Source organism: Salvelinus sp. IW2-2015, unplaced genomic scaffold, assembly GCF_002910315.2.
Source record: "Salvelinus sp. IW2-2015 unplaced genomic scaffold, ASM291031v2 Un_scaffold1333, whole genome shotgun sequence".
In the NCBI taxonomy this organism is placed as follows: Eukaryota; Metazoa; Chordata; class Actinopteri; order Salmoniformes; family Salmonidae; genus Salvelinus; species Salvelinus sp. IW2-2015.
In genome coordinates this window covers 219663-244016 of record NW_019942846.1, presented here as the reverse complement: position 1 = coordinate 244016, position 24354 = coordinate 219663, and the positions used below count along the sequence as shown (strand labels likewise).

The following is a 24354-nucleotide window of genomic DNA, read 5'->3' as shown; positions in this document are numbered from 1 at the left end:
GGCCCGTCTCAGGAGGTTTCGGACTGTGGCCCGTACATCAGGAGGTCGCACTCTCTCAGGAGGTCAGCTGTGGCCCGTTGCCCTGACAGCTCTGGAAGACGATAACTGTCGCGGAAGCCTCTGGACTGGAACTGTCGCCGGAACAGCTCTGGGCTGTGAGAGGCGCACTTGTGAGCCTGATTCGTGGGACGGTCACAGGTCGGCAACCGGGCTTGATTTGACACAGACCTCAGGGCGAGTTGCGGGAATGACGGCACCAGGACCGTACTGGGACTGTCTGAGCAGGCGCCACTGGAGACCTGATGCGTGGGACTTTTCACCGAGACTGTGGTCACGCGGCTACAGAAAGCTGATGACACACACCTCAGGGCTCGATGTGCGGGGAAAGAGGGATAACAGCGGGTGCTGTGAGCAACGCGCACTGGCAGACCTCGATGCGTCGGAACCGGTCAGGTCCGGCAGCCGGGGGCTGATGACACGCACTCAAGGCGCGAGTGCGGGTGAAGCAGGCAATGAGCGTACTGGACTGTGGGTAAGGCGACATTGACGAGACCTGATGGCGTGGGACTTTAGCAGTGGCACCCGGGCTGGATGACCACACCTCAGGCCGGCGGCTGCGGGGAGAACGAGGCAGACATGGATGTACTGGACTGTGAGGCGACTGGAGACCGATGCGTGGGACTTTACAGTGGGCACGGGCCTCGGATGACACGCAACCATCAGAGGCGAGTGCCACGAGAGGAGGCACAGGATGTCTGGACTGGTGGAGCGGCGCACCCAGTGTCTGGAGGTCTACGAGCGCAGAGCGCACAAACCTTCCTGACTGGGATGCTCCTCGACAGCCCGGCAAGAGACTGGGAAGCCTAGCAACTATGGACACCACTGGTGCTTGAAGGCGCTACTGGGAGACTTATGCGTGGGACCGGTCCACAGGGTGTAGGCACCGCGCTTATGACCACGCACCTCAGCATCAGCAGCACCGGCTTCTGCCAGCCGCGTCTCAACGGCACAGCACTCTCTTCCGGAATCTCTCGTGTCGAGCTCCTCACTCGACCCCGTACTGGCTCTGTTCACCGCCGCTGGCTTCATGCTGCCCCCCCCAAAAAAATATTGGGGTTTCTGTGGCCTTCCCTCCCGACGTTGTTGTGTCCTCTCATGCTCCTAGGCAACTCCGCCAAGGAAGGCGATCCTGTCCTGCAGGTTCTCTCCCAAGTCCAGGATCTCTTCCATCCAGGATCTCTTCCAAGTCCAGGCATACTTCCTTCTCCTGGGCACACTGCTTGTCCTTTGTTGGAGGGATCTTCTGCATGTCCGTTGTTTAGATGAGATCAAGGCGCAGCGTTGTATGCGTACATTCTCTTTTAATGAATGAACACCGAACAAACCAACAAAATAAACAAACGAAACGTGAAGCTATACAAAATAGTGCTGACAGGCAACTACACATAGTCAAGATCCCACAAACACAAATGAGGAAATGGCTACCTAAATATGATCCCCAATCAGAGACAACGATAAACAGCTGRCTCTGATTGGGAACCATATCAGGCCACCATAGAAATACAAAAACACCTAGATGTCCCACCCAAGTCACTATCACGCCCCAACCAACAGAGAGAAAAAACAGCTTACTATGGTCAGGGCGTGACATCAAGACAACTGAGAAGTTAGAAAAATACATCCAACACAGAATTCCAAGTCAGGAACATGGCCTCTTTCTAGAGCTTCGACATGAAGATCACTGACGTCATGATTCAACCTTTTTTTCAAAGTTCCCAATTGTCTTGAAAGCACCATAAATCCAGAGAATGCCTGGGGAGCATGTCTGGTGAGAATGCAGGCCATGGAAGAACTGGGACATTTTCAGCTTCCAAGAATTGTGTACAGATACTTTCAACATGGGGCCATGCATTATCATGTTGAAACATGAGGAGATGGCGGTGGATGAATGGATCTCGCCACGGTATCTCTGTGCATTCATTTAAAATGCAATTGTGTTTGTTGTCAGTAGCTTATGCATGCCCATACCATAACCCCACCGCCATTACGGGGCACTCTGTTCACAATGTTGACATCAGCAAATTGCTCACCCTCACAACGCCATACACGCGGTCTGCCATCTGTCCGGTACAAAACGTGATTCATCCGTGAAGAGCACACTTCTCCAGCGTACCAGTGGCCATCAAAGGTGAGCATTTGCCACTGAAGTCTTTTACGACGCCAAACTGCAGTCAGGTTAAGACCCTGGTGAGGACAACGAGCACGCAAATGAGCTTCCCTGGGACGGTTTCTGACAGTTTGTGCACAAATTCTTCGGTTGTGCAAACCCACAGTTTCATCAGCTGTCCGGGTGGCTGGTCTCAGACGATCCCGCAGGTGAAGAAGCCGGATGTGGAGGTCCTGAGCTGGCGTGGTTACACATGGTCTGCGGTTGTGAGGCCGGCTTATGGTAGAGAAATTAACATTCAATTCTCTGGCAACAGCTCTGGTGGACATTCTTGCAGTCAGCATGCCAATTGCACGCTCCCTCAACTTGAGACATCTGTCATTGTTGTGTGACAACGGCACATTTTATTGGCCTTTTGTCCTCAGCACAAGGTGCACCTATGTAATGATTGTGCTGTTTAATCACCTTGATATGCCACACCTGTCAAGTGGATGGATTATCTTGGCAACGGTGAAATGCTCACTATTATGTATGTAAACCAATTTGTGCACAAAATTTGAGAAATATGGAACGTTTCTGGGATCTTTTATTTCAACTCATGAGACATGGGACCAACACTTTACATGTTGCGTTTATATTTCTGTTCAGTGTAATATGTAACGTTGTGAAGACATTAGTTTATTATACATTCTCTTTAAAAATGTCAGGTTTGTGATGAAGACATGCAAGAGATCTGTCGTTCATTCAATGCTATGATCATTGATCTCCTGAAGAAGCCATCCCTTTTGATTTTGCTGGTAAAGTTACCAGGTTGTTAGCAAGCTAGCCAATGAGGTAACATGACTGAACAAAGTAAACAACTGGGTAACGATGCGTGAGTAGTTTTAGAACGGCCCACGACACGGTTTATGTTATGACTGTAAAATGTGGTCACGGCATTCCGCTATAGGAAGATACAAATATTGCGCCGGTAATATGGGTCAGATCCTATGACCTGGTTGGGCTAGAAGCAGGCCGTTTTCACTGTAGGAATGGTGCAACCATGATGCTTTTCTTTCTAGGGCACTCTGAAACAACAGCCTTATTACAACAATTATTATATGGGAGATTTTACTTGTAGTCGCACGGTGCTCCTAGAATAAAACTTTGCATATGCGACCAAATTGGTCACACTTTAAAGCCCTGACTGTATGTATTTCTATGGTGGTAACCTTCTATTCTCCTCTTCCTCCACAACCCTAGGGCCGTCAGAACATCTCCCCAGAGAAGATCCCGTGAGCGATCTTGGAGACCTAATCCATCTACGGCGGCCGCATCGACAACGAGTTTGACCAGCGGCTGCTCAACACCTTCCTGGACTGCATCTTCACCACGGGCAGCTTCGACTCAGAGTTCAAGGTGGACGGCCACAAGGACATCAAGATGCCCGATGGCATCCGGTCAGTGGCCGGGGTTGGGGGGTAGTGGTGTTAATTTAGTTTAGTTTTATTTCATTACATTGGCAACTAAAAGCTGCATTTTTTGATACAGTACATGCAAAAAAACATGAAACATGGTTTCCAATATATTGTGACCAATCCATCTCAGCAAAACTTTTGTAAATGTCAAAGAAATTCATAGGAAACCTCTTCTGAAATGCACACATTTAGGAAACACATTTAGGAATCTGTCTCATTGACACTGTGCTGTTCTGTGTCTTTTCTTCCAGACGTGAGGAGTTCATGAACTCCGGACTGCTGCCGGACACCCAGACCACGTCCTGGCTGGGCCTGCCTAGCAACGCTGAAAAGGTCCTGCTCACCACTCAGGGTATGCGATTGTCTGCTGCTGGTTGTTCCCGGCTGCAGCTGAACTCAAGGAGCGTGTCCGGGTTTGTCTGTGGGATCCTTTGTCAGCAGCGAGGAGAGCTACAGGAGCTCATCTCCCAGTTTCTCCATTTCTCTAATAGCTCTACATATGTTCTAACGCATCTTATTTTAATTTTAAATCCTATAGAAGACTACCATTGATGCAGAACATATTCTCACATTGCTCCCGTCAACGTGGATGCAATGGCATTGGTGGCTCATTTTTACTCCCTAGGTCTCTTTCCTTTTCCTCCTATCAGTTCCAGTGTTATAACACAAGCCCCGTGTGGTGGTAGCTGTACCCATGTGAATGGGGGTGTTCTCACCCTCCAGCAGCTGCATTTCAAATTCGTGTCTTGCTTAGCTTCCGGTTCCAACTCCCAGCCATTGATGCATCCATCCCTCCATCCATCCCTCTTTTCCCATTTGAATACATTGATTTCTCTCACAGAGCCCTGGAAACCTTTTTCATGCACGACTTCATGCCCCCATCACTTTATCACTTTGAGTTACTATGATTTTCTCAGAGCCCACAGGAACCCTCTTCACTTTTTATATTGCATGGTCTCCTGTTTACTCTTGACTTGGTGTTCGTGTCATTGTTTTCGTCATGTCTTCTTGACTTATTGTAACCGCTAATTTTGAAGCACAACTACCCCTTATTAATATGTGTATGAGAATGCAAGGCTTTGTCTTTTTTACAATGCAAGGCATTGGTCAAGTCCACCGTTAAAACCTTTTCTCAATAGGGGGTGCTGTTTACACTTTGAAGATTTTTCGTTCCCAGATTAAACTGCCTCGTACTCAATTCTTGCTCGTACAATATGCATATTATTATTACTATTGGATAGAAAACACTCTCTAGTTTCTAAAACCGTTTGAATTATTTCTCTGAGTGAAACAGAACTCATTCTGCAGCTCACTTCCTGTCAAGAAGTGAGATTTCTGAAATTGAGGTCTCTGTTCCAGGGTCGGTTTATAAATTCCCTTATAAGCTATGGGGCTACATGCACTGCATACGCCTTCCCCTAGATGTCAGTAAGCGGTGAGACTTTGAATGGAGCGGATAGCACCATCTGGGGGAGTATAAAACCTCTTGGAACGGAAGTACCGACCTTTTCGACGAGGCGCCTGARGCAMGAGGGAYACCGGCATGGCGTCTTRAAAAGCTTTCGGTTTAGCAGTTCTATATCTCCAGCTCTGATTTAATTTGTTTTTTGTCTTAAAAACTTCATAAGGTAGTTAATTTAAACCGACTTATAGCAGTTTATAGCAGTTTATTGCGATTTTCTGGAGTTMCTTTGTCAGGCGTTATCACGAGTTGGGCACCTCTCCGGTACATCGGCGTTAGCAGCTAATTTCTACAGGAGTAGAGGACATCTTTCAACCAAAAGACGATTGTTCTGGACAAAGGACCACTTGCCCAAGATTCTGATGGAAGATCATCCAAAAGTAAGAGCTATTTATGATGTTAATTCGTATATCTGTGGAAAGATGTAAAATTATTAGTCCGCCATTGATTTAGGCATGGTCTCGCTGTAACGCACGCTGAATGTCGAGTAACGTTAATTTTAAAAATCTAACACAGCGGTTGCATTAAGAACTAATGTGTCTTTCATTTGCTGTCCAACCTGTATTTTTTAGTCAAGTTTGCGATTAGTTATCGATTAGATTAGGTGCCTCTCCAAGATGGCGCCGGGCAGATTGCCTGAAATGTTGCTACAAATCACATTGTATAACCACGATTTGTGCTGCTAAATATGCACATTTTCGAACAAAACCTATATGCATTGTGTAATATGATGTTACAGGACTGTCATCTGATGAAGTATATCAAGGTTAGTCAAAAATTATATATCTTTTGCTGGATTGTTACGATCGCTAACCTTTGCTACTGGTAAACGGCTTGTGTTTCCGGCTATTGTGGTAAGCTAATATAATGCTAAATTGTGTTTTCGCTGTAAAACACTTAAAAAATCTGAAATATTGGCTGGATTCACAAGATGTTGGTCTTTCATTTGCTGTACGCTGTGTATTTTTCAGAAATGTTTTATGATGAGTATTTCGGTATTTGACGTTGGTCTCTGTAATTATTCTGGCTGCTTCGGCACTATTTCAGATTGCAGCTGCAATGTAGAACTGTGACTGTCTCTTATACACATCTAGATGTGTATAAGAGACAGCTGCAATGTAGAACTGTGATTTATACCTGAAATATGCACATTTTTCTAAAAAAACATATGCTATACAATAAATATGTTATCAGACTGTCATCTGATGAAGTTGTTTCTTGGTTAGTGGCTATATATATCTTTATTTGGTCGAAATTGTGATAGCTACCTATGCAGGAAAAAAATGGTGGGGAAAAAAAAAGTTGTGTCTATTGCTATCGTGGTTAGCTAATAGATTTACATATTGTGTCTTCCCTGTAAAACATTTTAAAAATCAGAAATGATGGCTGGATTCACAAGATGTGTATCTTTCATCTGGTGTCTTGGACTTGTGATTTAATGATATTTAGATGCTAGTATTTACTTGTGACGCTATGCTAGGCTATGCTAGTCAGCTTTTTTACTGTGGGGGGTGCTCCCGGATCCGGGATTGGGACCAATTAGAAGTTAATTTCTTCTCCCCTCACTCCTACTCCCCGTCCTTCCACGGGCTTGTCTCCTCCCTAACCAGCCTCCCGTCTCCTCTCCGGTTCCCCTTGTTGGGCTGCTCAGGCACTGACATGATGGGTAAGATGCTGAAAATGCAGATGCTGGAGGATGAGGATGACCTGACCTACGAGAAGGAGATGAAGGGCGACCGCACGGCGTCCACCTCAACCGAGGCCCAGCCCGCCTGGATGCGCACGCTGCGCACCACTGCCACCAATTGGCTGAAGCTCATCCCGCAGGTGGTCAACCACCTCAAGCGTACGGTGGAGAATATCAAGGTAACGTACCAGTAACGTCTCATCTGGTTTGAGCAGCATCTCTGGGATCTGATGGGTTGAGGTTGGAAGAGTGTTCTTATGGTATTTTGCCACTTCTATTTCTTTATATTACTTATATTTCACAAGTACGTATGTACATACCGTAACACTTCAGGTAAACGCAGTCTCAAATAGCCGCCTGTCCCTCTGACTAGCCAGGCAGCGGCACACATTTCAGCAAATAAATGCCTGTTTCAAATAAACACTGGGTCTAAATTAATTGTTTACCATGAATTGTTTTAGGTTTAATGTTTGATTTTTTTACATTGAAATAATTTGAGTCATTTCGGAATGATTTAATCACAACTTTTTATTTTTACGAAATAGAGGCATACTAAAGGAAAAAGAAACGTGACATGGTGTGTAGATAACACATTAGTGTAGGAAATGAAGAAATTGTCACGCCCTGACCATAGAGAGCCCTCAGGGTTCTCTATGGTGTAATAGGTCAGAGCGTGACTAGGGGGGTTTCTAGGTATTATATTTCTATGTTGTTGTGTGGGTATGGTTCCCAATTGGAGGATGCTGATATTCGTTACCTCTAATTGGGGATCATACTTAGTGTGTCCTTTTTCCCACCTGCGATGTGGGATATTGTTTTGTTTGAGTGCCTATGTGCGATACGTATTTCACGATCGTTATATCTTTGTTGTTTTTGGAAGTTTCACTATCAATAAAATGTGGAACTCTACTCACGCTGCGCCTTGGTCCAATTATTCATACGACGGCCGTGACAGAAATGTATTAAAATGCTGGAAATTGAACAATTAACTATGCAAATGAGCAAAAGCTGTCTGTGTTAAGGAAATGGACACCTGTCTCAAATAGAAGCCTGTCTCTAATAAGCACCTGTTGTGTTCAGTGATTTAAGCAAATAAAGGCCTGGGCTTTTAATTTAAGTTTTAGCGTACACTTGCGCACACTGACTCAAAAACTGCCTTCTCTTAATTAAGGATCTTTGCATTAAATGATGAATCTATCCCGAACCTGATTTCATGTGAATGAAACTCGTATACGGATCTGACTTCTGATAATGCAGTTCACAAACACTCAGGGTGTGGGTTTCTTTTCAAGGACTGTACAGGTGAAAAGAATGCCGCGCACAGGATCCCCTGTTCCGCTTCTTTGAGCGCGAGGTGATGATGGGCACCCACATGCTTCAGGAGGTGCGGCAAGACCTGACTGATGTGGTGCAGGTGTGCGAGGGCAAGAAGCAAACCAACGACCTGCGGACCCTCATCAACGACCTTGTCAAAGGTTCTCCTCTCATTCTCCACACAATCCTCAATTAAGTATTAATTCACTACTACTTCTACCACATTGGTCTCAGTTTTACTGCACTAGCCAAACAATTTAAACTCCTACACTTCTTCCACTACCATGAAACGCTTTTATACAGGTGAAGCAAGCGCACATTTTCTCCCGGAATGTACCTTTTCCAGTTATACCCCAATGTGGTTGTACAGTCACAATATGTGAAATTTAATATGGTAACATATTGACTATTTCAAGTCAATATGGTCATATAGAGTCTGTCTAGAAGGATTCCCAATGCTAACATGTAGCATGTCTCCTCCAGGTATCCTGCCTCGTAGTTGGTGCCGCTACACCGTGCTTGCCTCCATGACTGTCATCCAGTGGGTGGCCGACTTCAGCGAGCGCTTCAAGCAGCTGCAGGCCATCTCCCAGGGAGCTGCCAGCGAGGGCGCTAAGGAGCTCAAGGTACATTCATCTGACTTCTATATTAAAGGGATAGTTTCCTGTCATAGGAAGATCTTAGTGGATTTGGTGTTACCTTAAAATGACTCCATTAATGATTTCTCACAGTTGATAGACACCCTATTTGCCTAATTCGTCAGGTTAACATATTGCTAATGTTCGCAACTCATTTGGATATTATTCATTCAACTCTGAATGACTTGAACTACTCTAAAGAAGTCAATGAACAGTTGTTCAGTTTTACAGTTAAGAACAAAGCCACTCTAGAAGTTATCCCTTTAATACCACATGGTGGATTTGCCATGGATTGATACCATAGTTGACCAGGAATTTGAGACATTGGACTCCAACCACTCTGAATTCATGTCTCTTCTGTCCAGAACACCCATGTGTGCCTGGGCAGCCTGTTTGTCCCTGAGGCCTACATCACGGCCACCCGTCAGTACTGGTCCCTGGAGGAGCTGTGTCTGGAGGTCAACGTCACCACCACACAGGAGGACGCGCTCGACGTCTGCAGCTTCGGCATCAAAGGTCCACTCATCAGTCTCTCTATATACAGTACGAGTCAGGGCACTAGGTATTCTCACCAGAGAGGAAGAATCACCACAACACCAGCGCAACACGAAAGCTACTTTTTGATATAGTTGTGCTTTGGCGCAGATTTTCCTTGGTGTCTTGGACCCATATTAAGGCTAGTCCTGGATCAAAAAAACATTTCATAATGGAAACTCCATTGAACGAGTGTTATTTGGTTGGCTGTGATGACACACTTAGCCTCACTGAGGAGTGCTTTGATAATGAGAACACCACCTTAATACTCAAATAACTTCTGAGTCAATGTCTACTGACTAGAAGAAAAAATAAGTGTTTAAACCAGCCCCTATTGTTTATCTAATGTTTATAATCAACCTAAGTGATCTTAACATACCCCTCTTTCTTCCCAACAGGTCTGAAGCTGCAGGGAGCTACCCACGGCAACAACAAGCTCTCTCTCTCCAACTACATCTCCACTGAGCTGCCACTGACTCAGCTGCGCTGGGTGAAGCAGTTGAGCGCTGAGAAGAGGCACATGGTACGGCTCATAGCAACATAAATACTGCACTTTACATGGGAATGTACAAATGTTAACCGATTGAGCTCAAAGCTTTCACTGGATTCAATTCAATACAAAAACTTTATTTATCCCCTCCGGGGTATTGCCAGATTACAAATATCAACTTTCTCCACATATAATACAGACCTCACATTCCCTTAGAATGTATCCAATAAATAGATGGCTCATAGGAAGTCAGTCAAATACCTACAATTAAATTAGGAGCTATTCCTCGTCTATATTGTCCAAATACCATAAAATTGTACTGTCTTAATGACATAACACACTTGTATATCTGTCAATCCCACAGGTCACTCTGCCTGTGTATTTGAACTTCACCAGAGCCGATCTCATCTTCACCGTAGACTTTGACATCGCCACCAAGGAAGACCCTCACAACTTCCACGAGTGTGGCGTGGCAGTGCTCTGCACAGAGTAGTGTCACCAGAAGCCTAGAGAATTCCCATTAATAAATCATTCCTATTAATCATTTATTTGTAGTATAGTACTCTTATGAAACAGTTTGTATGGTTAATGTCGATATGAAACATTTTATTCATGTAACTGTAGTTGAAGTAAAATCTGCATTTAACATCACGCGCTGCCTCTTGACGCACTGCCTCTTCCTGTGGCCGCACACTTGTGCTGTCTCTGCTCGTGGAAGACCGAACTTCCATTTGAAGAGTCACCTGAGAGGGACGGGACTGTCAGGAGATTTCTCTGAAGAGCTCTTCTTTGGGATTTGGTTGGCAGATCGTATCCAACTTTTAGGTGCCTACACCTACTGTACTGGTGTGTGAGGCAATTCACAGCCTACCAACATATTATTTGATACAATAATAAAGAATTGGAGAAAATGAAAATGACCCTACCATCTATTAGCCCTCTAAAAAAAAAGAAAAACCTTTCCACTATTTAACCCTACCTAGTCCTACTCTAGACCAATGGTCTGAGAGGACATACAGTGCTTTCGGGATGTATTCAGATCCCTTGACTTTTTCCACATTTTGTTACATTACTGCCTTATTCTAAAATGTATTAAATTGTTTTTTCCCCCCTCATCAATCTACACACAATACCCCATGATGCGTTTCAACATCTAGTGAAAAGCCTTCCTTCTTCAATGAGGTTTAATGGTGGTTGGCATCCAATAAATGTGGTATTACCGCCACCTACTAGACTGAAGTACTACTCCCTTATACTTGGCCTGAGGTAGGACAAAATAGATTCAAATAGTGGAGTAGGGTGGTGTTATTTTTGTATTATTTAAAAAAAATGTGTTAGTATAGTGTTAGATGGTAGAGTATTTATTTGTTCAAGCAAACAACCTGGAAGGATGGGACACCACCACTTAACACACCCTGTAACTCTTCTGATGTCAAGTCTCACACACCCAAATACCTTTCTGCAGCTGCCACCACAACCTCCATTTTCTGTGACTTATGTTTCATCCCCGCAGTACAGTTGATAACCATTATTATAAATGCTAAAAATCCAATCTTACTGAAACATATATCACTTGTTGGTTTATCCTTCTGTACTGGTACAGATCTACTCACACCAATCCTCTCAGGATCCCTCCCCTTGACCCATCTTCCTCTACTTTCTTCACTGCCTCAGCATATGACAATATCTACACTACTGTAACCCTGGAAAGCTCAACCCGCCTCTCTCGCACAGTACATTTCTGATCCCCAGCCCCATGGGCACCCCTACAATTAACACATACCGCTTCTTTCCCCGATACTATACATTCCTTTGTCTCATGCCCTTCTGCACACTTCTCACACCTAGGAATCTCCCTCCTACACACTGCTGCCACATGCCCATAAGCTTGACACCTGTAACAACGTGATGTATTCGGCACAAAAGCTCGTACAGGATAAGTTATATATCCTAACATCACTTTGTTGGGCAAAGACTCAACATCAAAAAGAACAGACAATGATTTCTGTTTCACCACTCACGCCACCCTGTCTGCGACGCACCAAACAACGAGCATCACAAACACCGGGATTTTCCCCTTCAGTTGGTCAACGTTTACATTTACTGCTACCCCAGTAATCACTCCTTTCAATGGCACCCTTTTCTTGAGAGCAAAACAATTCACATTTCTTGCCCCCATTCGTTTAACGCGGAGCGCCTTCTCCCTCTGACCAGCAGAAACAAACAATTATCACAAAACCACTTCTGGTTACCCTCACCAATTCCACAGCACCCAACTCTGTTTCCCCCACCCTGAAACCACAAATGGATCAGCCAAAAGGCAAAGGTCCACTTTTTCCAAAAGCTTCACTCCTACTGTCACAGACTCATCTTTATCCTGACCCTCGGTGCAAGCCTTGGACTCAGAACTTCACCACACCTACCATCTCTGATACTTCGACCTCATTCACTTCCATTTATCCTCTTCAGCACACTCTGCTTACACTTTCTACCATTCTTCTTTAACAAATCCCCTTTTTTGTTGCAATTTTTAACTGACTCAAGCTCACCCTCTTTCTCTCTTAAACCTCCTCTGCCTCTCTTTTTCCCTCCATTCCTCCTCCGTATTCCAAGTATACATCTCCTTATGATAATACTGGACTTTTCCTGACATATATCTTATTCTTGCCTTCTCAAGGGACGCCATTTAACCTGCTGTCACAATCTCCGTACAATCAGCACGGACCCCTGGGGATGTCATCACCGGAAGCCTTCCCAGAAGAGTTGAGGCTTTTATAGTAGCAAAGGGGGGACCACCTCCATATTAAAGCCCATGATTTTGGAACGAGATGTTCAACAAGCAGGTGTCCGCATACTTTTAGTCATGTAGTGTATATGTTTCTTTAAGGTTGGTTTCTTAGTGTTCATAGCAATGGTTATCAACTGTACCGCGGAGATGGAACGTAAGTCACAGAAAATAGATGTGGTGGCAGCTGCAGAGAAGTATTTGGGGGTACGAGATTTAACTTCAGAAGAGTTACAGGGTGTGTTGAGTGGTATAGTGTCCCGTCCTCGCAGGTTGTTGACCAGGGGTAGGATTAGATAGGGTTAAAGTAGTAGAATAAGGTTGTGGGTTTTAATGAGTGTAGGGTTAGTTGGTAGTGTAATTAAAAATATATTTCATTTTTATTTTCCGGTTTCCCCTTTTCACATGTTGTATCACAAAGTGTAATGGATGTATACTATAGTTCAGTTAAGGCGATAATACAACATTTTGGATGCCAACCGCCGTTAAACTCCACCGAAGAAGAATGCGTATTTTTTACCATGGTGAGAAATATGTGGGCTGCCAGTGTTAGAACGTATCACGTTTTTGAGGTGGTTTCTTCTACTCCTGTCCTACATTCGAATAGGTCTACTTGCGCGAGTCGACACAACTTTTACCCATGAACGGGCATGCGCACGTTCCATGTGTAAAATCCGGTCTCGAGGAAGGATGAATGTAATTCAAAGATGGCGGCGGAGGGAGGAGGGAAGGAGATTAGCGAAATTAAAACTCAGTTCACTACACGGGAAGGCGTCTATAAACTCCTCACTCATTCCGAATATAGCCGCCCCAATAGGGTGCCTTTCAATTCCCAGGGTTCGAACCCTGTCAAAGTTTCATTTGTCAACGTCAATGACCAGTCTGGCAACGGCGACCGAATCTGTTTCAATGTGGGCCGGGAGCTGTACTTCTACATCTACAAAGGCGTTAGAAAGGTAGGTAAACATTATGCTAACAGTCTTATTTATAATTTGTATGTCTTAACTGATGACAACAGGTCAGTGTTGTCCAGTTTGCCTGGTGTATGACTAATGCACAGTAACGTTACTGTGTCCTAGCTAGCACCACCAGTCTAAGTAAATTGTGTTGTGGCAACGTTATGCACCGCGAGCTAGCCAGCAGGCTAACTCTAATCTGACAGTCAGTTAACAGGTAACAGCTATCTACGGACCATGCTGGACATTTGACTAGAATCCCAATATTGGCAATTAATGCATGCTCATGAAATCAAAATGTGACCTCCACTGTACTTAAATTGAATTGCTTGGGTCATGACGTCGCTACAGTGCACGGATGCTATGCTTCTGTTCTGACCTAGGCGAGCTAGCTACTCTACGCAAAGTATTGAGGTGTAAAGTTACCTACACTAAATAACTCCTTTCACAACAATGATGGAGTATTGTTGAGAATTAATTTGCACAATAACTTGCAAATTCACATGTATGTAAGGATGTTATATGACTGACCACATACCATTCATCAGTCTATTCTTGTTCTGAGAAATGAAGGCTATTCCATGTGAGAAATTGCCAATTGCCAAGAAACTGAAGATCTCGTACAACGCTGTGTACTACTCCCTTCACAGGACAGCACAAACCGGCTCTAACCAGAATGGAAACTGAGCAAGAGGACAAGTACCTTTGAGTGTCTAGTTTGAGAAACATACGCCTCACAAGTCCTCAACTGGCAGCTTCATTAAATAATACCCGCAAAACACCAATCTCAACGTCAACAGTGAAGAGGTGACTCCGGGATGCTGGCCTTCTAGGTGGAGTTCCTCTGTCCAGTGTCTGTGTTATTTTGCCCATCTTCGTCTTTTATTTTTATTGGCCAGTCTGAGATATGGCTTATGCTTTGCAACTCTGCCTAGAAGGCCAGCATCCCGGAGTCACCTCTACTATTTAATGAAGCTACCGGTTGAGGACTTTTTTCTTTTTTCTTCTTCTCAAACTAAACACTGAAATGTACTTGTCCTCTTGCTCAGTTGTGCAACAGGGGCCTCTCCCTTTCTATTCTGGTTAGAACCAGTTTGCGCTGTTCTGTAAAGGGAGCACTGAACACAGCGTTGTACGAGATCTTCAGTTTCTTGGCAATTTCTCGCATGGAATAGCCTTCATTTCTCAGAACAAGAATAGACTGACGAGTTTCAGAAGAAGGTTCTTTGTTTCTGGACATTTTGGGCCTGTAATCAAACCCGCTGATCCTACAGATACTCAGCTAGTCTAAAGAATGCCAGTTTTATTGCTTCTTTAATCAGAACAACAGTTTTCAGCTGTGCTAACATAATTACAAAAGGTTTTCTAATGATCAATTAGCCTTTTAAAAGGATAAACTAGGATTAGTTAACACACCGTGCCATTGGAACACAGGAGTGATGGTTGCTGATAAATGGGCCTCTGTACACCTATGTAGATATTCATATATTTTTTTTAATCAGCTGTTTCCAGCTACAATAGTCATTTACAACATTAACAAAGTCTACACTGTATTTTGGTTCAATTTGATGTTATTTTAATGGACAAAAAACGTGCTTTTCTTTCAAAAACAAAGACATTTCTAAGTGACCCCAAACTTTTGAACGGTAGTGTATGTTGTGGTTCACTCTTAGTTTTCCTTATCTCCACTGTGGAATGTCCATGTTGATCCTCTCAGCTGTCTTGGTCTTCTTGATCCATCCACCTATCTTCTTTGTTAGTCAGGCCTGACCCCTTCATCCCGTAGTTGTTTCCTGTAATCTAATTTAATATGACTGAAGATGCAGAATTTTATGCCAGGCCCCTTCTAATAGGGTATAACAGACTCGTTAGAACTTTGACCACACAACCTCTAGATGGACTACATGCCCTCTATCAAGTCAAAACTGTAATGTTTCCTCAAAACAAAGGTTGTAAAAGTATGCTAGACATTTATAGAATAAATTATACCTAGTTTGATGTTTCTGTGACAAACGGTGAATTAGTTATTGATTTCTACAGCTTTAAATTGCATTTTAAAGATGTTATGTATTTCCATCAAATCAACTAGATTTTTTTATTCAAAACAAAGCTTTTAAAAGTATGCTTGACATTTATAGAATAAACCATATCTATTTTTATGTTTCTGTGACAATCAATTAATTAGTTATTGATTTTTAAAATGGCTTTTGGCGAATGTCTGTTGAATGTCAGAATTAGAGGCCGGCCGATTAATCGGAACGTTTAAAAACTTTGTTTTGAATAAAAAAATCTAGTTGATTTGATGGAAATACATAACATTAGGGGTGATTTTAATTAGGGGCGATTTCAAGTTTTCATAACAATCGGTAATCGGCAATTTTGGACACGATCAAGGCCGATTACATCGCACTCCACGAGGAGACTGCGTGGCAGGCTGACTACCTGTTATGCGAGTGCAGCAAGGAGCCAAGGTAAGGTGCTAGCTAGCATTAAACGTATCTTATAAAAAAACAATCAATCGTAACATAATCACTAGTTAACTACACATGGATGATGATATTACTAGTTTATCTAGCTTGTCCTGCGTTGCATAAAATCGATGCGGTGCCTGCGCATTCGCGAAAAAAGCACTGTCATTGCACCAATGTGTACCTAACCATAAACATCAACGCCTTTCTTAAAATCAATACACAAGTATATATTTTAAACCTGCATATTTAGTTAATATTGCCTGCTAACATGAATTTCTTTTAACTAGGGAAATTGTGTCACTTCTCTTGCGTTCCTTGCACGCAGAGTCAGGGTATATGCAACAGTTGGGCCGCCTGGCTCGTTGCAAACTAATTCTCTAGAATTTTACGTAATTATGACATAAAATTGAAGGTTGTACAATGTAACAGGAATATTTAGACTTATGGATGCCACCTGTTAGATAAAATACGGAACGGTTCCATATTTCACTGAAAGAACAAACATTTTGTTTTCGAAAGGATAGTTTCTAGATTTGACCATAGTAATGACCTAAGGCTAGTATTTCTGTGTTATAATTAAGTCTATGATTTGATAGAGCAGTCTGACTGAGCGGTGGTAGGCAGCAGCAGGCTCATAAGCATTCATTCAAACAGCACTTTTGTGCGTTTGCCAGCAGCTCTTCGCTGTGCTTCAGGCATTGAGCTGTTTGACTTCAAGCCTATCAACTCCCGAGATTAGGCTGGTGTAACCGATGTGAAATGCCTAGCTAGTTAGCGGGGTGCGCGCTAATAGCGTTTCAATCGGTGACGTCACTTGCTCTGAGACCTTGAAGTAGTTGTTCCCCTTGCTCTGCAAGGGCCGTGGCTTTTGTGGAGCGATGGGTAACGATGCTTCGAGGGTGGCTGTTGTCGATATGTTCCTGGTTCGAGCCCAGGTAGGGGCGAGGAGAGGGACGGAAGCTATACTGTTACACAGGCAATACTAAAGTGCCTATAAGAACATCAAATAGTCAAAGGTATATGAAATACAAATTGTATAGAGAGAAATAGTCCTATAATAACTACAACCTAAAACTTCTTACCTGGGAATATTGAAGACTCATGTTAAAAGGAACCACCAGCTTTTACATGTTCTCAGCAAGGAATTTAAACGTTAGCTTTTTTACATGGCACATATTGCACTTTTACTTTCTTCTCCAACACTTTGTTTTTGCATTATTTAAACCAAATTGAACATGTCATTATTTATTTGAGGCTAAATTGATTTTATTGARGTATTATATAAAGTTAAAACAAGTGTTCATTGTTCATTCAGTATTGTTGTAATTGTCATTATTACAAATAAATAAATAAGAAAATCGTCCGATTAATCGGTATCGGTTGTTTTTGGTCCTCCAATAATCGGTATCGGCGTTGAAAAATCATAATCGGTCGACCTCTAGTCCAAATGTGTGAATATAAAACCAACTTTACCTCTGTGAATTTCCAGTGCGTGGTTTTGCACTGTACCTCAATTTCACTTTTCCTGCAGGGCTTCTGGATATAACTCTTGTTCATAACAATCAACAGCAGCAATCCCCCTGAGACACTGTTCATTGTCATGTAGGCCTAATATCAGTCTTTGATGCCCTCTGATTTTAACACTTGATTATACTGTAATGCTCATAAAAACCTATCAACTTCAGACCGTGTAATAGACCCAGTAGCCATTTGAAAAAAGCTTTTGTTTGCTGTTATGTTCGAAGAATTTGGTGGCTTTATGAGCGTACTACTCATGTCTTTCATTGCTTTTGCATGCCACCATTGATGCTTTGTTCAAGAGCCGAAAACATGCAACATTGAAAAGGTTACTGCTCCAAACTTAACTCACTTTTCTTGTATGCTTATCTTTCAGGCTGCTGACAAGAGCAACCCTATTGACAAGAGGATATACAAACTTCTTAGGGATCGGCGCAACGGGACAGTTGTAAATCATGCAGCGCCTTGTGTCACGATCGCAAATTTTAGAGAAACAACAAATGTCGGTACATATAAGTGTCTTAAATCGGCTGAAAGCTTAAGTTCTTGTTAATATAACTGCACTGTCCAATTTACAGTAGCTATTACTGCGAAAAAATGCCATGCTATTGTTTGAGGAGAGCTCCTAACAACAAAACACTTTTTTCACCGCGATAGGTTTGATAAATTCCCCTCTGAAGGTGAAATGTGTACTTACATTCTGAAATCTTGCTCTGATTTATCATCCAAAGGGTCCCAGAGATAACATGAAGTGTCATTTTGTTAGATAAAATCAATTTTCATATCCTAAAAAGGGCCAAATAGCATGCACGATCGATTTTGTATTTCCACTCGTTCAATTTGCAAAGAAAGGAATCTGTGAAAATCTAACTCTAAACGTTGTTTCAACCAGTCAAATCACATTCGTAAGTATTTCTCAGAGATCCTAGAACGCAACCAGACTTCACTATATCATTTGTGGTGTAGTATATCCTAACGACACCATATTTGGTCAGAGTGACGCCTTCATGGCACGCCGATGACGTGGGCGGTCTTCACTTGAATGACTCTAACTTTGTCAAATAAGCACCAATCGGGGTGCTAGCTAGATAGCCAATGAGCTGGGCTTTATGGGAGTATCCGGAAACCCTGTGTCTGTCGTAAAATCTATCTGCTAACATTGTGCGACAGCATGCCTTGTCCTTCTGGTCAAAAATTATAAGGATATTCAGAGTTATGAAAACTGGTTGTTTTGAAAATGTTGAACTTATAATATGTCTACTAATACTGGAAAAGCTAAATCAAAGTCCAAGTATACAGATTTGACGATTTTCTGCAATCTTTTGGACACTATCGGAATTACAACCAGAGTGACGGCTAGAACTGGGACCTTTCTCTTGCATTTCAGAGATGGTGGTAGAAAAAAGCTGGTTGTTTTTTTCTTTGTATTTTCTTCTACCCGATCTATTGTGTTATATTCTCCTACATTCAATATACACATTTCCACAAACTTCAGTGTTTCCTTTCAAATGGTACCAAGAATATACATATCCTTGCTTCAGGGCCTGAGCTACAGTCATTTAGATTTGGTATGTCATTTTAGGCGAAAACTTAACTAACTTTTCTTGTATGCTTATCTTTCAGGCTGCTGACCTGAGCAAACCTATTGACAAGAGGATATACAAAGGAACACAGCCCACATGTCACGACTTCAACCACCTCACGGCCACGGCGGAGAGCGTCTCCCTGCTGGTGGGCTTCTCGGCAGGCCAAGTGCAGCTCATCGACCCAATCAAGAAGGAGACCAGCAAGCTCTTCAATGAAGAAGTAAGTCGGGAAGGAAAGGAAAAAAAGAAACTGTGATTGAAGTAGAGATGGAAATTAAATTTGGGAACTAGCCTCAAATCTTATGTTTTTGACATATAACTCAATGAATGCCATTGTTGCTAACAATTGAAATGTAACATTTGTGCCTTCTCTCCCTCCTCACTTTCTATCCCAAACCACTTTCCCCAGAGACTAATAGACAAATCCAGAGTAACTTGTGTAAAATGGGTGCCAGGCTCGGAGAGTCTGTTCCTAGTCGCTCATTCCAGTGGAAACATGTACTTGTACAACGTGGAGCACACGTGTGGCACCACGGCGCCTCACTACCAGTTGCTCAAACAGGGCGAGAACTACTCAGTGCACACTTGTAAGAGCAAGTCCACGCGCAACCCCTTGCTCAAATGGACGGTGGGCGAGGGAGCGCTTAACGAGTTTTCCTTCTCACCCGACGGGAAGTTTCTGGCGTGCGTGAGCCAGGACGGCTTCCTTCGGGTCTTCAACTTTGATGCGGTGGAGCTGCACGGGACCATGAAAAGCTACTTTGGGGGTCTGCTGTGCGTGTGCTGGAGTCCAGACGGAAAGTACATTGTCACGGGGGGCGAGGATGATCTGGTGACCGTGTGGTCGTTTGTGGACTGCCGGGTTATTGCACGCGGTCACGGACACAAGTCGTGGGTGAGCGTGGTGGCGTTTGACCATTATACAACCAGTGTGGAGGATGCAGACCCTATGGAGTTCAGCGGCAGTGACGAGGACTTCCAGGACCAGATCCACTTCGGTCGCGACCGGGCCAACAGCTCGCAGTCCCGACTCTCTAAGCGCAACTCCACGGACAGTCGGCCGGTACAGGTCACATACAGGTTTGGCTCAGTGGGCCAGGACACTCAACTCTGCTTGTGGGACCTCACAGAAGATATCCTTTTCCCCCACCTCCCGCTTTCCCGGACAAGAACGCACACCAATGTGATGAATGCTACCAGCCCCCCGGCGGGAGGGGACGTGGCTGTGGGAGGCGGGGTAGGTGGTGGCATAGTGAGTAATAACCCTAGCACTAACGGCACCAACACCCCTGGTAACCCCCTCCCTACTCCCCTGCCACGCTCCAACAGCTTACCGCACTCTGCAGCTACGACCGCCAACAGCAAGAGTAGCGTCATGGACAACACCATCGCCACAGGCGCAAGCAAGTTCGCCACGCTCTCCATTCACGATCGTAAAGAGCGGCACCACGAGAAGGACCACAAACGGAACCACAGCATGGGCCACATTAGCAGCAAGAGCAGTGACAAGCTCAACATGCTCACCAAAACCAAAACAGACCCTGCAAAGACACTGGGGACGCTGCTCTGTCCCCACATGGAAGACATACCCTTACTAGAGCCCCTCATCTGTAAAAAAATAGCACATGAGAGACTGACTGTCTTAATATTTCTTGAAGATTGTATAGTGACAGCTTGTCAGGAGGGATTTATTTGCACATGGGCAAGGCCTGGCAAAGTGGTAAGTTCTTTTTGAATAGAAATGGAGTTCTGCTAAATTCCTGTGCATTTCTTTATAGTCTAAAAAATAGTTGTTTGGGCAATGGAAGGATCCATTTAGAAATGTTAGTATTATTGTGGACATTTTAGACAGCATTGTGATGTGTACAACACTACTGTAGATGAGTATGGGAATCTCTTGCACTTGCAGTATGTTACATGTCAAACTGTCTGTATGTACACTTCCCTACGTATTTATTTGGACAGTGAATCTAAAACGTTTAATTTGGCTCTGTACTCAGCAATTTGGATTTGAGATTAAATGTTTTATATGAAGCTACAGTACAGAATGTCACCTTTTATTTGAGGGTGTTTTCATACATATCTATTTTACCGTTTAGAAATTAAAGCATTTATGTATCTAGTCACCCAACTTTTAAGGTGTCAAGTATTTGGACATATTCACTTAGTGTATTAAAATTGGTCAAGTATAGTAGTTGGTCACATACTCCAGGTCATCTACAAGACCCTGCTAGGTAAAGTCCCTCATCTCAGCTCGCTGGTCACCATAGCACCACCCACCTGTAGCACGCGCTCCAGCAGGTATATCTCTCTGGTCACCCCCAAAGCCAATTCCTCCTTTGGCTGCCTCTCCTTCCAGTTCTCTGCTGCCAATGACTGGAACGAACTACAAAAATCTCTGAAACTGGAGACACTTATCTCCCTCACTAGCTTTAAGCACCAGCTGTCAGAGCAGCTCACAGATCACTGCACCTGTACATAGCCCATCTATAAATAGCCCAAACAACTACCTCTTCCCCTACTGTATTTATTTATTTAGTTATTTTGCTCCTTTGCACCCCAGTATTTCTATTTCTACTTTGCACATTCTTCCACTGCAAATCTACCATTCCAGTGTTTTACTTGCTATATTGTATTTACTTCACCACCATGGCCTTTTTTTGCCTTTACCTCCCTTATCTCACCTCATTTGCTCACATTGTATATATACTTATTTTTCTACTGTATTATTGACTGTGTTTGTTTTACTCCATGTGTAACTCTGTGTTGTATGTGTCGAACTGCTTTGCTTTATCTTGGCTAGGTCGCAATTGTAAATGAGAACTTGTTCTCAACTTGCCTACCTGGTTAAATAAAGGTGAAATAAAAATATTTCTAGCACTCAATGACTCCATCAAGCTTGTGACTCTACAAACTTGTTGGATGCATTTGTAGTTTGTTTTGGATTTTGTTTGCCTAATAGAATGGTAATGGTAAATAATGTGTAGTCATTTTGTCAGTTTTATTGTAAATAAGAATATGTTTCTGAACACTTCTACATTAATGTTGATAATCATGAATAATGAGTGAGAAAGTTGGAGTCATAAATGTCATACCCCCCAAAAATGCTAACCTCTGCTGTTATTGGTAATGGTGAGAGGTGAGCATGTTTTTGGGGCATGATCTTTGCATCGAACTTAATCACTCATTATTCACGATTCATTCATGATTGTCTGTAATCATTTTAGCATCCACATTAATGTATTTTTATTTTTTATTTAACCTTTATTTAACTAGGCAGGTCGGTTGAGAACAAATTCTTATTTACAATGATGGCCTGCCCCAGGCCAAACCCTAACCCCGGACGTTGCAGGGCCAATTGTGCGCCGCCCTATGGGACTCCCAATCGCGGCCGGTTGTGATACAGCCTGGAATCGAACCAGGGTCAGTAGTAATGCCTCTAGCACTGAGATGCAGTGCCTTAGACCGCTGCACCACTCGGAACACCCAAATGTAGAAGTGTTCAGAACATATTATATTCTTATTTACAATAAGTGACTCCAAAATTACACTAAATTATTTACCATTAATTTCAACATAATCTGAAACACAACCAAAACAAACTGCAAATGCATCCAATACTTTTTTTTAAATTCAAGCTTGATGTAGTCACTGTGTTCTAGGAATATGTCACCAAAATGTAATTTAATCTAAATTTAAGTGAATTTGTCTTAATACTTGTTACACCTTAAAATGGGTGGACTGGATATATGAAGTGCATTCATTTCTAAATGGTAAAAACAAATATGAAAATACCCTAAAATAAAATGTGACATGCTGTACTGTAGCCTCACATAAAACATTTGATCTCAAATCCAAAATGCTGGAGTATAGAGCCAAAATAAAAGTTCTAGCTTCACTGTCCAAATAAATCAGTAGGGGAGTGGTTTGTGTTCATCTGCCACCCCATGCAAAGCCAATACATTTTCAAAGAAATCAATAATGGTAACAATCTCGAATGTCAAGTACAATCAAGTCACCTGGTGGATAAGTAAGTGCACTTAGGTAGCCCTCATCAGTGGAAAGAAGACATTGATCCCAATTGAGTATGTTTGTGTGCATCGGCTCCATATTAAAACACCCATATTGGAGCATTACCATCCCACAAGGCACCGCAGCATAAACAAGCAAGTCATCTGTACGCTCACCCACAACACTATCAGATTCTTTATGAGAGGACCTCTTTATTTTACAAACAGCGTTATATGTTAATGCATTACATTCACGGCATCATCCACTAGGTAACTGCTGTGCACTGGCCATTTTGAAGGCAGGAAGATGGGTGTGCTGAATTTGATGCTTTGTGAACTTTCCCCAATGCAAGTCTCCTTTTTCTTTCCAGGGTTTGTCATCCCAAAACCAAGTCAGCTCTCCCAGTGGAACTGTAGTATAGCCCACATTATTTATGCTGCTAAGAAACCTGCATCACAGAGCTGTATTGTCACCAGAGCCTGGTGCTGCTTTTCACCCCTCAAAGCACTGCAAGTTTTTTATTTTATTTTTGGTTATCAGACACATGGCCTAGATGGTGGAAGTATTCAAATACAGAAATGGAAAGGGTGTGGTGCAGTTTTGGACAGTTGCTCTGTCCTTTTCTGGAATCATGTAAAATATTTTTTTATTMTCTTCTCTCGCTCATATACGTTAAGGCTGTTTTTCTGGACTTCGAGCTTGGCTTAGTTGGATGAAACCATTCATATTATGCTTGTGTTTAAAAGGATAGTTCACCCAACAACTTTTATCATTCCTGTTTCTTACCTTGCAAGTTGTCCATGGGCCAGGAGTGACTGCCACAAGCTGTCACAGGCTAAAGTCTATATGAATTACACAAAAACAGTGGTGTTCTATAGTGCCCACCATCCATTGTTTAAAAGTTGCACACCAAAATCATGTCCATCTACATTAGCCTTCATGATTTGGAATATGTGCATTGTCAAAGGGTACTACAGTTGCTAAAGTCAAACTATGTTCTTGACCTACCTACACACTATCACATCTTTTGGTGTGGCTTGTCTTCCGTTCAGAAGGTGGTCTCGGTCATCGTAGGTGTGGTTTTTCCAGTCAGTCCAGGCTCAGACTGCATTCAAGGTAAGAAAAAGATTAACCAAAATTAAATCAGTGTAAACTATCCCTTTAAGTTCAAGAATGTGGGTATCTAAGGATTTGCTTTCATCCAAAGTATTTTTAATTTACTGAACAAAATATAAACGCAACATGTAAAGTGTTGGTTTCATGAGCTGAAATAAAAGA

General features: G+C 42.9%; 2 protein-coding genes and 1 non-coding gene across 4 annotated transcripts; all 3 read left to right on the top strand.

The window, feature by feature from the left end:
* The first annotated feature begins 591 nt into the window (after positions 1-591).
* On the top strand, positions 592-10610 carry LOC112070460 (cytoplasmic dynein 1 heavy chain 1-like). Its single transcript, XM_070438978.1, is given in 10 exon segments — positions 592-846; positions 1166-1309; positions 3410-3606; positions 3876-3976; positions 6738-6952; positions 8098-8248; positions 8571-8713; positions 9091-9241; positions 9658-9782; positions 10114-10610. Coding segments are annotated over 10 exon segments (1611 nt in total). The 3' UTR covers positions 10243-10610.
* On the top strand, positions 7954-8025 carry LOC112070462 (small nucleolar RNA SNORD50). Its single transcript, XR_002893901.1, has one exon. It is a non-coding gene; the product is annotated as a small nucleolar RNA SNORD50 (small nucleolar RNA).
* Positions 10611-13205: 2595 nt separating the features above from the next.
* Positions 13206-24354, top strand: wdr20a (WD repeat domain 20a). Of its 2 annotated transcripts, XM_070438989.1 has the most exons (5): positions 13206-13490; positions 17856-17981; positions 19103-19285; positions 19475-20785; positions 23447-24354. In XM_070438989.1, the coding sequence occupies exons 1-5, from the start codon at positions 13242-13244 to the stop codon at positions 23495-23497; spliced, it is 1920 nt and encodes a 639-aa protein (XP_070295090.1). In that variant the 5' UTR covers positions 13206-13241; the 3' UTR covers positions 23498-24354. The 2 variants fall into 2 exon arrangements, with proteins under 2 accessions (XP_070295090.1, XP_023993660.1); XM_024137892.2 differs by lacking the exon at positions 17856-17981 and having other exon boundaries at positions 13207-13490.